The 16,911-nt window shown below is 37.1% G+C and overlaps 1 protein-coding gene across 1 annotated transcript; it reads left to right on the top strand.

The window, feature by feature from the left end:
- The first annotated feature begins 15,081 nt into the window (after positions 1 to 15,081).
- On the top strand, positions 15,082 to 16,388 carry LOC130939525 (uncharacterized). Its single transcript, XM_057867627.1, has 4 exons — positions 15,082 to 15,099; positions 15,189 to 15,310; positions 15,458 to 16,112; positions 16,233 to 16,388. Exons 1-4 carry the CDS (start codon positions 15,082 to 15,084, stop codon positions 16,386 to 16,388), a joined length of 951 nt encoding a protein of 316 aa, XP_057723610.1.
- Positions 16,389 to 16,911: the final 523 nt, after the last annotated feature.

Consider the following 16,911-nt stretch of genomic DNA (forward strand, 5'->3'; position numbering starts at 1 on the left):
TCAGGTCAAATCGTTACTGGCGAATTTTCATTTTCGACAGTAAATTTGCCGGTTATAGTTGAAGGGAAAATAGAAAAAATAGACGCAAAACGTAGCATGGGATTTATTGGTAGAAAAATCTGCCAATAAACTTATTTTAGTAGAACGCTGCATTTTGGTGACTGCAATGCGTTACTGTCGGTTTATTCGCCGTAAATCCAACAATAATAAACCCTAAAATTCAAAGCGCGAACCCTCATCCCCTTTATTTCGAAATCTCCTCTCTCTCTAACCTTTTCCTCTCCCTGTCGCCACCAGCCCTTCCTGTCGCCGCCTCCTTTTCCCCTCACCGAAACCAGCTCGTTCCTCCTCTTCTCGCCGTCAGCCGCGACTTCCTCTTTCTCTCTCTGTTTGTGAGCTGCCGCCGCCGTCCAACACTGCCACTGGATCTTCCTCCCCTGAGTTCTTCTTCCTCTGTTCGCTCCTTAGGTTCCATGGTCACTCTTTTTCTTTGTTTAAGTTAATTTAGAATTTAGTTATATGTTAATTTATGATTTATGATATGATTATTATATTCTAATTTAGGATTTACGGTTAAATTAATTTAGGATTTAGGATTTAGTTATATGTTAATTTAGGATTCAGGATTCGGTTATCATATGCTAATTTAGGATTTATGATGAAGTTAATTTAGGATTTAGGAATTAGTTATATGTTAATTTAAGATTTAGGATTTGGTTATCATATGCTACTTTAGGATTTAGGAGTGAGTTGAGCTTGATATCAATAATTAAGATGCACTTTCAAGTAAATTTACACAAGCTTCAAATTTAGCACTATAGTTCCAAATAGAGATCGATATATGTGTATGCTGAGTAAAAGTGCATGCTATATGTACAACATTATATATATAGTATGAATTCAAGTATAAAAATAAAGTGAACTTAGAACAAAAAGATAAATGGTGACGGAGGTATCAAGTTTCTTCATATGGCTTTCAAACAAAAAATTAAATGTAAAAAGTATGCACTTTTCTAATGTTTTTAAAGGATTTATGCAATATATATGCTTATTAGAGTTAATAATATATTCTCTTTGCGGACATGACAATAGGTAGCAGAGGTAGATCAAGTAGGTCTCGTAGTCGTGGTAGAGGGAGGGTTTCTACTGAATCTGCTCAGTTATCGTCTTCTACCCCGTCGACCCCTGTGATGTCACAGGTGGGTCCAGCAGTTCATCATGGTCCCGAACCCGAACTACGTATGTAACACCCCAATTACCCTAAGCTTTACCTCTAGCCGTAGGGTAAAGGTTAATCAGAGGTTACGACAATTCTAAGGCTTATACATATTTATATATAGAAAGAAATAATATAATCTACAAGCCTGATGAAAAGGTAAGCTCAAAAACAGAATTTTAGATGCGCGAAACATTCACATGAAACTAACGCACAAGACACAAGATATAAGTTCAAGAGAATAGAACAAATGTATAGATATAGTAATATAGACATAGGAAACTAGCCGCAGCTTGCGGAGTTTAAGCCGACTAGTTACAAATAGAGAAATACAGAGTTTTAGAATCAAAACAGCTTATACATCCTATCTCTCAAGTAAGCCTCTAAGGCCATAAAGATAAATATACAAAAGATGAGAAGTTACTACGACGAAAGTAAAACCGAAATAAACAAGGAACGAACCATACTCCGCTCTGTCACCATATCCGCAGTCTCGCCGAAGTAGATTACGACCTGCAGTTGAAAAACAACAACAACGTATGGAATGAGAACCGGAGGTTCTCAGTATGGTAACAGTGCCTAATGATGTAAGATGTAAGGCCCCGGGACGCCAAAGGCAATCCTAGAACTCCACATCACATACTGATATTCAAGCTTAGAACAAAATAAATAAATATAATAAGAACTTAAACCATAAACCAGGGTTGTTTAAACTTAGGGGGATTCTAACTAATACTAATCACACGCTGTATCCCATAGACTTTGCCAACCTAACCTTCATGCGATCCCATCGCCACCGCCTACCTAACCTCCTAAGCACCAGTCAATCATAGTTAATGCAAACAAGTAAAACACAAGTAGAAGCATATAAAGCAAGTAGTTCAAGTAAGAAAATAGACATGTTATACAATTAGGCAAACCATTACAAGTAAACAAAGCATACAAATAGATAGAAAATGCATATGATGAATGCCTGCCCTACTGGCTGTGATATCACATTGTCGGTTCAACTGCCAACCCGACACATCTCCATGGAGACGTCGCCCTTTGGATTTTCTCATATGAGAACCCCTAAGATATAGTGCTCGGATCACTGTCCAAGTACCGGCGCTGCATGCCCTATAGATCCGAAGGGATGCGAGCGGGATCTCTTGCCTCCGTCCTCACATCTAAGCGTAAGCGGGATTAACCACCGTCCTTACGCCGCCCCGCTACCTTGACAGGCGGGATTAATCACCATCCCTGCCAGGCACATAGCGTGTCATACTCACAGTAAAAACAACATATCAGTGGTTTTAGAAAACACTTTCAGTATACATAGATCCATCATCTCAATCTGAGTCCTCGACTCATCTCAACCACTGTCCATTCATAACTCAGTTTCCAAATATCAAAGTTCATCATTCCTCATTGAGTCTTCAACTCATCATAACCATCATCAATTCATCACTTCCATTCCGAGCTCATTAGTTCATCAATTTCCCAATTCATTGTCAACAATCACTATATGCACCACTCTTCCTTCTCCCTCAACTAACTCATCCGCAATACACCAGAAACCTAAACCTCCGTTTGCTAACTTTCCAAAGGAAAACCCAACTTAAACACCTAGGACCTTTCCCATATATCAATGCTCTAGAAATAAGCCCAAGAGTCTTGAAATGGTGTTATAGAAGCTTACAACATTGTCGGGAAGGTGAAATAGTTGAAAACAAAGACTAAAATTATGAAACAGGGTGTGTGCGTCCGCACAGGGGTGTGCGTGCGCACGCCCAGGAAAATTTTAAAAGTGTGCGTGCGCACGCCTAGGAAAATTTTAAAAGTGTGCGTACGCACAGGTACAAATTTTTATTAAGGTATGTGCGCTCGCACAAGGCGTGCTAGCTCCCCCAACAGACTGGCCTTCCCAACGTGTGCGTGCGCACAGGTCTGTGCATACGCACAGGTTGCAATTTCTCATTGGTGTGCATGCGCACAAGCTGTGCCAGCACTGCAAGCAGATTGCCTGCCTCTGCGTGTGCGGACGCACAGGTCTGTGCGTACGCACAGGTTACAATCTTCACAGAGTGTGCGTGCGTACAAGGCTCTGCGTGCGCAAATATCAGAAAATGCTGAAATTCTATAACTTTGCAGAATTTCAGATTTTCAACATCAATTTTGAATGATCATAACTTCCTCTACAAAGATCCATTTTCCTCAAACTTTATATCATTTTAAAGCTCTTAAAATCATCTTTAATTTAAAACAAATTTCAATCGATTTTGAAAACCGAGGCAAAAATATGATCAGACAAAGTTCACCAAAAATCTATTTTTACCAAAAGCCTCAAAACCACAATTTCCAAAACTCACAGTTCAAAACCAAATCAACCACAACCCAAACATTACCAAAACAACATAAAAGCCCATACCCTTCCTTTTCCAACTCAACCATCCATAATCCCAATTACACTGCTCAATACCATCAAATTTCTTACTCATCAACATCCAAAACCATCATAAATAATCTTTAACCAACATCAAACATCAACAACTACTTCAAATCCCCATCACTTAACCTCAACATTATCAATAATTATCCATATTCATATTACCACACTCAACATACAAACTCACCAACATCAACCAACATCATAATTTATAATTAGCACCAACAACATCAATATTCCTTATCAACCTTTATACTCATTAAATACCAACAACATCAATATTCATCATCAATTATCAACATACATCCTCACACATCATAATCATCAATATCCTTTATTCCAAAACACCACAACATTTTACATTTACTCATTACCTTAAATTCTCATAATCCTCAATATTAACCAATATAATTAATCACCATGAATACTCATCAATACCAATAATCTCCAACAATCATCATCAACCACACTAATCCAATACAACCAACAATTAGCACCAATTCATATATAATCATTCATACACCAATAATATTCCATCCTATCTTAGAGTCAACTAGCCTAAGTGTCCATGAACATTATATATTACATAAAAAAAACCGAAACCATACCTTGGCTGATTCCCAAACGCATCAAACACCCAAAATGAAGCCACCAAGCTTGATCCAAAGCCTCAACCAACTCCAACGAACACCAAAGCTCAACTAACAACACATATATATATCAACATTAAAACCTAAGATACACAAAACAACTAAACACAAGGGTTTAGTAAAACCTTACCTTATCCAACGTGATTAGGGGTAAAATCCAACATTTACCCCTTAATAGAGATCACCTAAACAACCAAAACTACAAAATCTACTCAAAACCGAATACAAAAATGCACAGAACCTAGGACACAAAACGTAGAGCTCGACAAGAGCTTTGCGTGGCCGCAAACGGCTCGTCAATCGAAGCTCCGGATCAAAAGTTATGGCTTTTGGAAGGTAGAGGTGAAAAGAGAACTCTCTCTTCTTCCTCTCCTCTCAAAACCGCGCCTCTCCTCCCTCTTAGGGCTGGAAAATGAGCTCAAAGTTCATTAAATGAGCTTATATATGTTGGGTCTTGGGCCCGGTTTGGGCCCAGTCCAATCTGTTAGCGTTCTTGGTCCGTTTAGCTCACTTTGGACTAAAACCTTTAAGATTAGTGCTCGATTTTCAAATTCAAAAATTATTCTTGTCCTTTCAAAACAATAAACCAATTTTCCAAAATCTTATTTTTACAAAAACACAGCACCGGACAGACTTAAACCGGTTCGGTCGGTTCGACTGTCGGTTCGCGGCTTTTCTCAGTTTTTCCCAGAAAATATATTTTCTGACTCTGAAAAATTCACTGAAACCAAATTTCACATTTATATTTTCTAATTAAAACTTCTAAATTTTGAATCTATTCCGGGCACTAAAATTATTTTATTAAAACGATTTTACGTGAAAACACGGGTTCTTACAACGTATCTCTTTCTGCTACGCCCTTACAGATCTAGTGACAGAGCCTGCGGTGGGTGATTCATCTAATGCTTCTCAACAAGATGCCCCTCCACCACCGCCCGTCATACGGATGAGAATTTGGCTGATGGCATACAGGCGTGGGTTATTACTATTTTAATGTCTTTTATACAGATAAGGTTTATATATTTTTATGTGTTTGTTTATCTTAAATTTTTTTATTGATAGGTTTTTATCGAACAACAAATTAACTCAATGTACGACCACCCATAGTCGAGCTACACGAAGATCCATGCTGAGACCAAAGAGCGACAGTTTCAGAAGTGAGCGGTAAAAACCCAATGTTGTTGAATTAACTGTATTTAAATTATATTTTATTTCGACTAACTAATGTTGTTGAGTCACTTTGTGAAATTGAAATTTATATGGGATACGGAACATGATCTCATGATTAGGAAGATTTACGACCACCGGACAACTAAATGACTTCAGCAGATGATGAGCGACGTTCGTCAGGGGCGAGACCACCTAACAATTTGGATTCGTCCTAGTATCAAGAAGGAACAGTAGGCCCATTTTAGAACTGATGAGGGATTCAAGCATTGCCATCTGACGAACGTCACTAACAGAGCTTTGTCGAGGTCATCAAAGTATACGGGTGGGTTGGCGACCTTCATGAAGACGAAGAGTAGGCTGGTAAGTAGTTTGCTAATATTTGTTAATTATTACTTGAATTAGTTGTTTCTTGATTTATTTTATTAGTTGATTTTAATATGTGTAGTCTAAGTCGTTGGATCGTGAGGTGACACTGGCGGAGATCTTCAAGTATACCGATACATTTATCGGTGCATGTATCACGTTTATAAACGTGTTATGAAACGTGCCTGATCTCGTTTACACTATAAACGAGATAAGGCATAGACGCGCCTATATAAGGAACACGTTCACAGCGCCTCATTTGTCACTTTCCTTGTCCATTGCCTTCATTTCTCCCTTTCTCGAATGTTTCTCTTGATATTTTGGAGATACTCGGACTTTATCGCATGCGCGAACGCACAAGATGGAGACATCAACCACCTGAACGCGACTTGGCACATTGCAGGAGCAATCAACTTTGTTGTTAGTTTTAATTCTTTTCCTCTTTGCAGTAACTATGCATGTAATTATAGTTAGGGTACTTTTATAAATTCAGTATTTTTATCATGTAGATTAGATTGTCATGTTATTAGAATTGGTCAGGTTGTGTGCAATATAAAAATTAGTAAATATTAATTAATTAATTTAATTGAGATTATTAATTGATTGAATTGTAATTATTAGTTATAATTTATAGGTTAAATATTTATTCTATTTTTGTATTTATTTAAATCAAATTTTATATTGTCAATTTTAATTTTGAATATGTTACATTGATGTTTGATAAGTTATTTAAATATTGGATTTTTATAATTAATTATTCTTAATTGTGAAATAATTGTTTATCATTAATTTTTATCTTTTTAGGTCGAAATAAAATTCTTTACATTTGAAATAGATTTATGATTGAAATACATTTATCTTTTAACAGAGGTCATGTCTACTACTTCCTAGACGAGTGAGCCACACTCTTGCACCCCCCAAATGCCATTATCCCTTACTTGAGGGTGGCTAGATTTGGCGATATGGTGCAGCTCATGGACTTTGTCTCTGACAACTCCTGATTACTGCATTTGTGGAGCACTGACGTCTGGAGACCAACACTTTCCACCTGCCTTAGGGTGAGTGCACGATCACCCTGCAGAACGTTGTGTACCACCTAGGGTCACGCACGCATGGAGAGCCTTTGGGTGGGTGCTTGCGTGACTTTCAGATGTGGTACCAGCACCTTGAACACAGCCTCCTGCGTGTACACTGGATCTACATATGTACCCCACTCAACACTTGCGGTAGCATAAGAAGCAAGTGCAAGACGACAGGAAAATGAAGTGATTAGAAATGACCACAATCACATGTCCCCCGCCGCCCCCCTTACTCAACCGCACAAAGAATGACCATTGGCTCCAACCCTCAAAAGCTTTTAAATCCTCCACCAGAAAAGACTGAGGCCCTCTTGTCGCAGTGTGCATCTTCGGGATTCTCTCCCTATTCTTCTCAACAGCTGCCAGTAGCCACTCTGAAAACCAGTTACTGGATACCATTTGAGCCTGTGCCTCCTGTCCCTTTCCGATGAACAACTGTTGTAGCCTCTCGTAAGTGCATCTAATGATGGCTGAAATCGATAAATATCGGGTACCTTTTAGAACTGCATTAATGCACTCGGATACGTTGGTGGTCATGTGCCCGAATCTTCAACCGTTATCGCAATGTTGTAATCATATTTTCTTATTGAATCTACCATTCCATTCTTCAATCTCTCACGACAGTGTCCTCAAAGCATCTATGTACCACTTGTACGCAGCTTTACTTGGACTACAAGCAACATCCATCAGATATCACTTTCTCTCGACATATTTGAAATGAGACATGAAGTTCACCGCCTTATGCCTCACACAATACGCATGGAACACACTCGGAGGCAGCCAGTCACTCTCATTGGCTCTTAGTGCGGCCTTGATTGCTTACGATCTGTCAGATATAATGAAAAGCCCTTCTTGTGGTGTCACATGTTGTCTCAGGTTGGTAAGAAAGAAGGAACATGACTCCGTAGTCTCAGACTCAACAATTGTAAAGGTCATAGGAAGGATGTTACTGTTACCGTCTTGTTCCACTACAATTAGCAACACTCCACCATATTTGCTATACAGATGCGTCCCATCAACGGAGATAAAGAGCTTGCAATACTTGAACGCCTTGACACAGAAAGGAAAAGACTAGAACACCTTATCAAATTGGCTGACAACGCGTACTAGAAAGTGCCCCTCATAGTACAATATCACCCTGAAATCGCATCTTGTTCCGAGACAATAACTTTGCAAATCTTGAAGCAGCCTCAGAATTACCTTATATCTCTGTAATTGCCTTTTACTTTGCCATCCAAACATTTCTGTACGAGGGTTTGAAGTGATAGCTTTTCCTAACTGTACCTTGTAGAATAAGAATAGTAACTAATGGGTTGGACTGTATTAAAGGTATAGTGACTCTATAAATGAGATTATTGTCCAACTGTCAATGGTCTTGAGACATAGTGGGATAAACAGGTATGCAGTCTACCGAATTTATGCACCTTCCTAACATATTAAAATATAATCGGTCGATATTCTAACCAAAATAACGTGATAAATAAGATAATATTTTACACGACTTACCAATAGCTGAGATTCTATCGGAAGGCGACATAGGGACTCTAAGGACATCCATCCGTAAATTGCCTGCAACGCACATGGTACTTTAGTAGATTCGACTTATTCGGTACTTAGCACTTCACCAAATACTGTAATTCTTCACATCTTGCATGACTTCATCTCTGCTTCTGAATCTGTGACCAACATGAAACTCCACTCCACCTTTTGTGTTGTAATCGTCTCCACTCGTATTGGAAAATGGAGTTACCTCATGCATCGCATCCAGATCCAATGTGTGATAGTGGTTAGATATAATTGATAGCTATGGAATTGGTTACGAGGCAGGCAAAAGATACCGAACATATATACCTATCGGAGTCTCTGGTGCGAAGTTCTCATTCTCATCATCATCGGAGGAACCACCCTCGTTGCTATCGGTAAAATACTCTTTGTCGGACTCCTCACCATCCACGTCCATGGACACCTCTGGACTAGTACAGTGCAGGGGGTGGTGTAAGAGGTGGGTCCTCTTGGACAAAATTCGAGCTGCCAGAACTACCACTGCCAACATCGCTAACATCCATAGAAAGCTCTATCACTTGTTCCGCTATGATTCTCTCATGAACATCAAACATGAGCCGCACATGCTCATCGTCATCGAGTTAAAATAGACAAAACTAAAATACTCCATTTTTCATTAGTGCTGGCATCCGATAATCAACTCTTCCAACCTCTTTTTTCTTATTACCATCGACGTGCGTCAATATGAGACTCTTTAACTCAGACAAATAACATGCTCTTCAAGTGCACAACAGAATAGAATTTTCACACTCAAATATAAACCCAGTGTCACTGTTTCTCATGTGACAGTTAGGATACACCATCACAATAAAATAACCATTAACACTGGACATTTCCACTAAATTTATCGAAAGAACGGATGAGAAGAATGATTGAGATGTTTGTGGAGAATAGCAATAGTTTGTAGATCCTTTTATAGCCGATTGATTTTTGTCGTATTATATTTCGTTTATAGTAAAAATGTTTTAACTCAACATGTATCTCGTTTACAGTATAAATGACATACGTAGATCCCACTTTATTTCAGGTATCATGTGTGCAAACGTGATATGTATAATCCGTTATGTGTCTTATCTTATTTACAGTGTAAACGAGATATATTAAAGTCAAATCGTTTACAGTGTAAAGTGTAAACGAGATAAGTAAAAGAATAGACTTTAATAAAAATATTACAAATTACATATTTTAATAAATAAAATATTATTTATTTAAAAGAAAATCCAATCTCGCCTTAGGTTTTTTAGTGTCCCATATCTCTCCCTTTTAATATATATTTAATATTTATTTAAAATTTTGTTAAAAATTTTCATTTGATGCCATGACACGTAACTTAATTCCACATTTGGATGTCTTACCTTTTATATATTGATATTAAATTAGATTTTTTCATCTAAAGTTCTCTCAAAACAAATAATCCAAATATCCCATTATGGCGACGACAAATCACCAGTAAAAATGGATATATCCTATACGTAGCTCTAATAACATGGAAATTTTCCTTTATATATATGCGCTTCTAATTAGTGGCAATCCTCAAGTCGTCAAATGGGGTAATAATACTTGGAAAGAAGGGATTTTGACAATCCTCAAGTAGTTATGTAAGACAGCCTTTAGTTATGGAGACGGTAGGACTAAGATTTAATATTGTGTTTGATGATTATAGATTAGAATTAAAATTTTAGTCTCTTTTTTAAAAAAGTAGAGATATAAGGTAGTATTTGTTTTAAAATATTGAGAGAGAGATTAGAAGATTGAGATTTAATATTATGTTTGTCAGTTTAGAGACTAATGTTAAATTTTCTGTCTTTATTCCCAAAATTTCTGTATTTCAATACCTCCAAAAAGTAAAGATACAGGGGACTAAAATTTTTAGAAATGATGACTGAAATTTTATAACATTTTATACCTAAAATACCTTTATTTTAATTAATTAATTCTAATTTTACCCTTTGTGTAAATTAAATTAGAGTTTCATTATTGTTTCAATTTCTGTCTCTCACTTTGCACCAAATAGAATACTGAGATTTATTTTAATCTCTATCTCTTAATCTCTGTCTCTTAGTCTCAGTCTTTCCGTCTCTGTCTCTCCACCAAACGCTACCTAAAGATTGAAATTTTGGAGACAAAGACTAAAATTTTAATAAATTATTTTATCAAAAATACTTTTATTTAATTTTTTAAATTTTAAATCTATCCCTTAATTTTTATATTTATTTTAAATTAAACATAATATTAAACCATAACTTTATACTAAATACAATACAAAAATTTAATTCAATCTCAATCTCTTTATTTTTATCTTTTAGTTTTAGTCTCTTTTTCAAATACATCCTAAAAATTATAATATATATATATATATATATATATATATATATATATATATATATATATATATATATATATATATATATATATATATATATATATATATACTTTTATTTATAGTATTTAGAGAGTGAATATAGATAGAATTTGTTAGATATATTGGACAACTTTTAATTTTAGATATCACAGTACACTCACATTACATACTCATTCACATAACACTAAGTTTTAGTTTGGTAAAGTTTTTATTTTTCAAAAATAGTTTATAAAAATTAATTTTTAAAAGATGACTTTTTAAAAGTAACATTTATATTTGGTAAATCAAATTAAAAATAATTTTCAATAAACACAAGCAACAACAATTGTATTTGGTAAAATAGTTTTAAAAATTTAAAAATATTATAATAAACATAATTGCAAATATTAAATTTAAAAATTAGTTAACATATAAAGTTATATTAGACTTTTAAATTTTAAAAAGTATAAACCAACTTTAAAAAATTCTATCTTAAATACTTTCAAAAATATTTCAACCTTTTAAAAACTACAAAAATATACGCATGATTTGTTTTATTTATCAAATCTAAAATGAAAAATTTGAACCAAACCTAAAACATTCCTTTTCAATACTTGGTGCATTTAATAAAGTTTGAATCCGAATGCGTATATTAAAAAGCACATGAATTATCATCTGAGTTAAGTCACATTTGCGAATCTAGATAGAATTTGAAAAGACCCATAAAAGATCCTACGGTATGAATACCGACATACTCCTATCTAAGAGTGACGCTTTTGGGCCAGCTACAGTTTTAGGCTCAATATGAGTGCTGGACACCAATATTGTCCTCATTTGAAAACTAATACTGTTATCATGACCAAAAAAAAAAAAAAAGGACTGTTATAGGTATTTCCCAAAGTTTGTTGTTCTGCGTATGAGTATTAAATAGGTTTTTGTTAACCTCTCGGCTGCTCCAACGAAGATTTAATTATTGTCATTATATGAAAATATATCATTTTGATTATTAGATAATAGATTATAGAATTAAATTTTATTTAAAGTAAAAATATTATTTTTATTTAAAATATTACAAAATAAATAAATTATACTTTTTAAACAAAAATAATCATAAAAAGAATGTTTTAGCATCTTCATGAAAATAACTACCTTTTGTTAATGCTTTCTTACGTGCAATTACGTAAATAGCACTGTATAAGTTTCAAGTTTGAAAAAAAAAAAGGAACTATATGAGTTTGGCCATTAACATAACCAAATTTTCTTATAATTCTTGCTTTGATGAAAATTGCTTTTCAGTTTTAACAAGAATTCAGTAAATTTTAATTGAGGAAGATAAAAAAATTACATGTTAGAATTAGAAATGATAAATCAAAATGTTAATTAAAAACTTAATCCAGATCAAAAACTAAAATTTTTTAATCATATTCGTAAAAGTATGCTTTTACTTTTAAATATCTTTTCCAATAATTTAACATTCACCCTAAAATTAAACTAAAGAATTCTAACAATATACGCACGCAATGAAAATAGTGTAGAATCACACAAGGCATGTTTATAAGTTTGAACTTTTTATTTGGAACTTTGTCCAAGCCAAATTAAAATCTAATTCAGGAGAATTAAGATACACTTCAAAGTTTATTATGTAAAACCCTTTATTATTCTAGTAGTCAAGGCTAAACTTCAACACTGCATAGTGGGGATATTTTTTTTTTGGTGACTTTTTTACTTGTTTTTTTGGTGACTACTGCATAGTGGGTATATGGTAATGTGCTACTACTCTCTACCAATTTTATTCAAATGGAAATATAGAAAAAGTATAGTAGCAGTTACAATAAGTGTGCCAAGGTGATTTATAAGTTGTCTGGTTAATTATTAGGGATAAGTATGATTTTGGTCCCTAACGTAGGGGCCAAAAATTTATTTCGTTTTACGGCTTTTTTCGCAACAAAAAGGTCCTTGAGATTCCAGTTTGTTTTAAAATCGTCCTTTACGCTCAAAAATAAAATTTTAATACGAAAATGCTCTTGCTGGTTGGTATTCCTTCCCGCGAAATCGTTTTTCCTTACCCAAGCAACGCATTGTCTGAGAATAGGACTCCAGAGTGAAACGTTTGTGTGAAACGATTGTGCGAAGCCCTTGGAAGGCCTTCTTGCGAGATCCGGCGTTGGTAGCTTGAGAGAGGTTGCCGGAAAACTTCCTGGGTCGTTAACTTGGCTTCGTTCCAACAAAAATCCCTTCGCGAGGCAAGCATTATGTGAATGTAATTTCTCGTTTATTAATGTGGATTCTGCGAAGGTGTGTGGAAGGCTAGGGTTAGAACTAATTGTGGTTGTTGTTCTTCATAGTTGGTTGAGTAACTCCCTGTATGTGTTGATTAATAGGATTTTTCGGGAAGGAGATGGCGCTCTTCAACATGCGGGTGCACCATGGTGGGGTATTTAGATATGAAAATAGTGTGCTCATGTACTTGAAGGGTCAATCTACAGTTGTGGAGGACATTGACGGCGATCGATGGAGTGTGTTTGAGGCATACGAGGAACTGAGACAGCTTGGATACCTAAAATCCAACATTTCCGCGTTATGGTACAAAGACCCAACTGAGGATGATTATGAGAGTCACTTGAAGCTGTTGGGAGGTGACACAGAGGCAATTGAAATGTGTACCATTGCAGCGAGGAGAGGCTTTGTTGATCTGTTTATAGTGCATGAGGTTGAGGATGCTGAGGGATTTTTGGAGGTGGGTTTTCTGGATGTGGGGGGAGAAACGGTAGGTGGCCAGAGTGAGGAACCTTTAGGTGGTGGTCTGGATTTAGTGGTGTTCGAAAGGAATGTAGAAAACAGTAATGGAGCTAGGGTTACTGGTGAACAAGAATGCGAGAATAAGGATGGTGGAGTGGAATTAAGCCAAGAGGGACATGAGGCGGATAGTGACAATGTTAGTAGTGGCAAAGACAGTGATGACCCAACATACTTGCCATCTAATGAAGAGGAAAATAGTGTGGAAGACATCCACTTCACTGACAGTGATGAGGTGTACGACTATGAAAGTGGATTCGGTGAAGATAATGCTGTGCCGAAGGATTGTAATGCGGAGAAAGGCAAAAAGGTTGTCACAAGTGATTTGGATGATGAGGATGCAGATGACAGTGATGAATTGGAGCAGGACCATGTAATTGCAGGAGTAGGGACGGGTGCTGATGATGGGGAGGATGCTGCTGAGGAGGGGTGGCAGAGGTTTTCAGTGCATAAGACACAAAAGGACATGGAAAAGTACAAATGGAAGGTGGGCACATTGTATAAATCTCAGCAAGAGTTCAAGGACACAGTGGCGGCCTATGCAGTCCACACAGCTAGGGACATTAAATTCAAGAAGTGTGACTTGGTGAGGGTCCGAGCTGTTTGTCAGAAAGGCTACCCTTTTGGTTATATGCACACAGGGTCGGTGAGGAATCCACTTGGCAACTAAGAAGCATGAATCTCCAACATACCTGCATGCAGACACACCGGGTTGAGATTATGCACAGCAAATAGTTGGGTAGCCAGTTTAAGAAGAAATTTGAAGCCAACCCAAAGATTAAGGTGAAGGAGCTGGTTGCAGGGGCGGAGTTAGAAATTATTTTGGGAGGGGCTAACATGAAAAATATAAATTAAGAAGAAAGAAAAATTAAAAATTAAAAAGGGATTAAACTAAAAAATTAAAAACTTATACATATACCTTATTAATTTGGAGGGGGCCATTGCCCCCCTTACTCATAACGTGGCTCCGCCACTGGCTGGTTGCAAGGGCTCACAAAAAATGGAACCTGACTGTTACCAAGGCAATGGCAACTAAGACAAAACAGGAGGCTTTGAGTCAAATATAGGGCGCCTTTAGGGAGCAGTACAAGCGAATAAACGACTACTACCATGAAATCCTAAGAACAAACCCAGGTTCCACAGTGATTCTGAAGGTAATTCAATCACCAGATTTTGCTCAAGAGAGACAGAACGCAGACCTGATGAACTATTGTGTTTTCCAAAGAATGTATGTATGCTTTGATGCTTGCAAGAAAAATTTTCAACAATGTAGAAGGTTCATTGGGCTGGACAGTTGCTTCTCGAAAACCCCCCAAGGTGGACAACTGTTGACTGCAGTCGGAAGAGACCCAAATGACCAGATTCTTCCAATTGCGTATGCGGTTGTGGAGGCAGAGACTAAGGACTCTTGGGTCTAGTTTTTACGTCACCTGTCCGATGACTTAGGCCTACACAATGTTGCAAAGTGCACGTTTATGTCTGATCAGCAAAAGGTAATTCACCATATACCAGCTTATGTAACTTGTCCATGTATACATTTATAAATGCACTAACCATATGAAATCTTACCTTTTGTAAACAGGGCTTACTGTCGGCGTTTGAAGAGGTCATTGCAGGGGTGGATAATAGGTTCTGTGTTAGGCTCCTCTACAGCAACTTCAGGAAGAAGTTTCCTAGTTTAGAGCTAAAGAACAAGATGTGGAGGTGTGCTAAAGCAAGTCATTGGTAGAGTTGGGAGAAGGAGATGAAATCTTTGCGAGGTCTGAATGAGGGAGCATTTAGACATTTGAATGGCATTCCACCAAGGTTCTGGTCAAGATCCAGGTTTACCTTCCTATCTAAATGTGACAGCCTCGTTAATAATATGAGTGAGAGTTTCAATGCTGTGTTAGTAGAAGCAAGTGAGAAACCAATTGTAAGCATGTTAGAGGATATTAGGGTTTATATGATGACTAGATGGGCTGCAAATAGGGAAAGGGTTCTTAATTATCTAGGAAACATTATGCCAATGATTAAGAAGAAATTAGAGAAACGGGCAAGCTTAGCTAGGGACTGGAGGCCATACTGGTCATCTGCTAGCAAGTACGAGGTTATGTGTGGTCTAAATAAGTATGTTGTGGATCTGGCTACTGGTGAATGTTCTTGCAGGAAGTGGCAAATGAGTGGGATTCATTGTACTCATGCCATCAGCTGCATCACCTTCAAGGGCCTTAATTTGGAGTCATATGTGGATGACTGCTACAAGGAGGCCTACATCATGTGCTACCAGGAGGTCATACACCCTCTAAACGGCCAGGAGCTATGGGAGAGGACTCAATATGATGATGTCATCCCGCCTCCATACAGGAAGCCAAGCCACAGACCGGTGAAGAAGAGGAAACGAAGGGCTACAGATGAAGACAACAGAAGCCAGACTCACATGTCACGGAGGGGAGAAGTCCAAAGATGCTCCAACTGTGGTGGAGTGGGACACAAGAAGAGCAGCTGCAGCCAGCCTAAGAAGAGGGTAAGAGGGTTTGTGATATGCTATTCTAGGGTTCAGTTACCATTATGATTGCCATCTATTTAATTTAACTACTATATGATGTGTGTGTAACTGTCTCTATGATTTACATTTTGTTTGTAGGCTCAAAGTTCAACCAAAAGAGCTAAGAAGAATGCACCTAAGCTGGCACCTGGTCAGACAGTTTGGAGAGGGAGAAAGAGGAATACTACACCATCACCAACCAATCTGCTAGCATCTCATACCAGGAAAACCCCTCACAAGGCCCAAGAAACGTGAAGCCCAGCCCACCACAGAAGCACCATAGCCCAAGAAAGCTTCCACTAAGCCCAAGAAACCTTCCACTCAGCCCAACATCCTGGCCCAACCCAAGAACAAGGCTGCATCAGCTACAACCTCCACTAGCAACAAACAGCCCCCTAGCCAGCCATCTATGAGGAAGAGAAAATTTTCTGTCATTCAATGCAGTGCACCTCATCTACCCCTGCAGAAGCTGAGGTTGATGGCCAAGTTACCTCCATCTCAGTGGGAAAATCTTTAGGATTTGAATGTGAAATTTTTTTTTTTGACTTTTGTGTTAATGTTTTGCAAGCAGTGTTTTTAATTTTGGTACTGGCTATTTACATTAAGAGCATTGCCTTAGTTACATTGGTTTGATTACTATATTTTAGTATTAAGTTCCTAAGGACACTTGAAGTGTTGCTTCTCCGTTTTTTGATACTAGGCATGTGGATGCAAACAGTTTATTTGTGTATGTTTTAACTAGTCATCCAATGAAATATGCCATTATTAATTACTGAAT

This window comes from Arachis stenosperma, chromosome 7 (assembly GCF_014773155.1).
Source record: "Arachis stenosperma cultivar V10309 chromosome 7, arast.V10309.gnm1.PFL2, whole genome shotgun sequence".
NCBI lineage: Eukaryota > Viridiplantae > Streptophyta > Magnoliopsida > Fabales > Fabaceae > Arachis > Arachis stenosperma.

What these genes read in the sequence shown, in the direction of transcription:
- LOC130939525 (XM_057867627.1), top strand. An exon ending in CTAAAGAACAAGATGTGGAG is followed by an intron (nt 15,311 to 15,457) that starts GTGTGCTAAAGC and finishes TAAATGTGACAG; the next exon opens with CCTCGTTAATAATATGAGTG. An exon ending in GCAGCCAGCCTAAGAAGAGG is followed by an intron (nt 16,113 to 16,232) that starts GTAAGAGGGTTT and finishes TTTTGTTTGTAG; the next exon opens with GCTCAAAGTTCAACCAAAAG.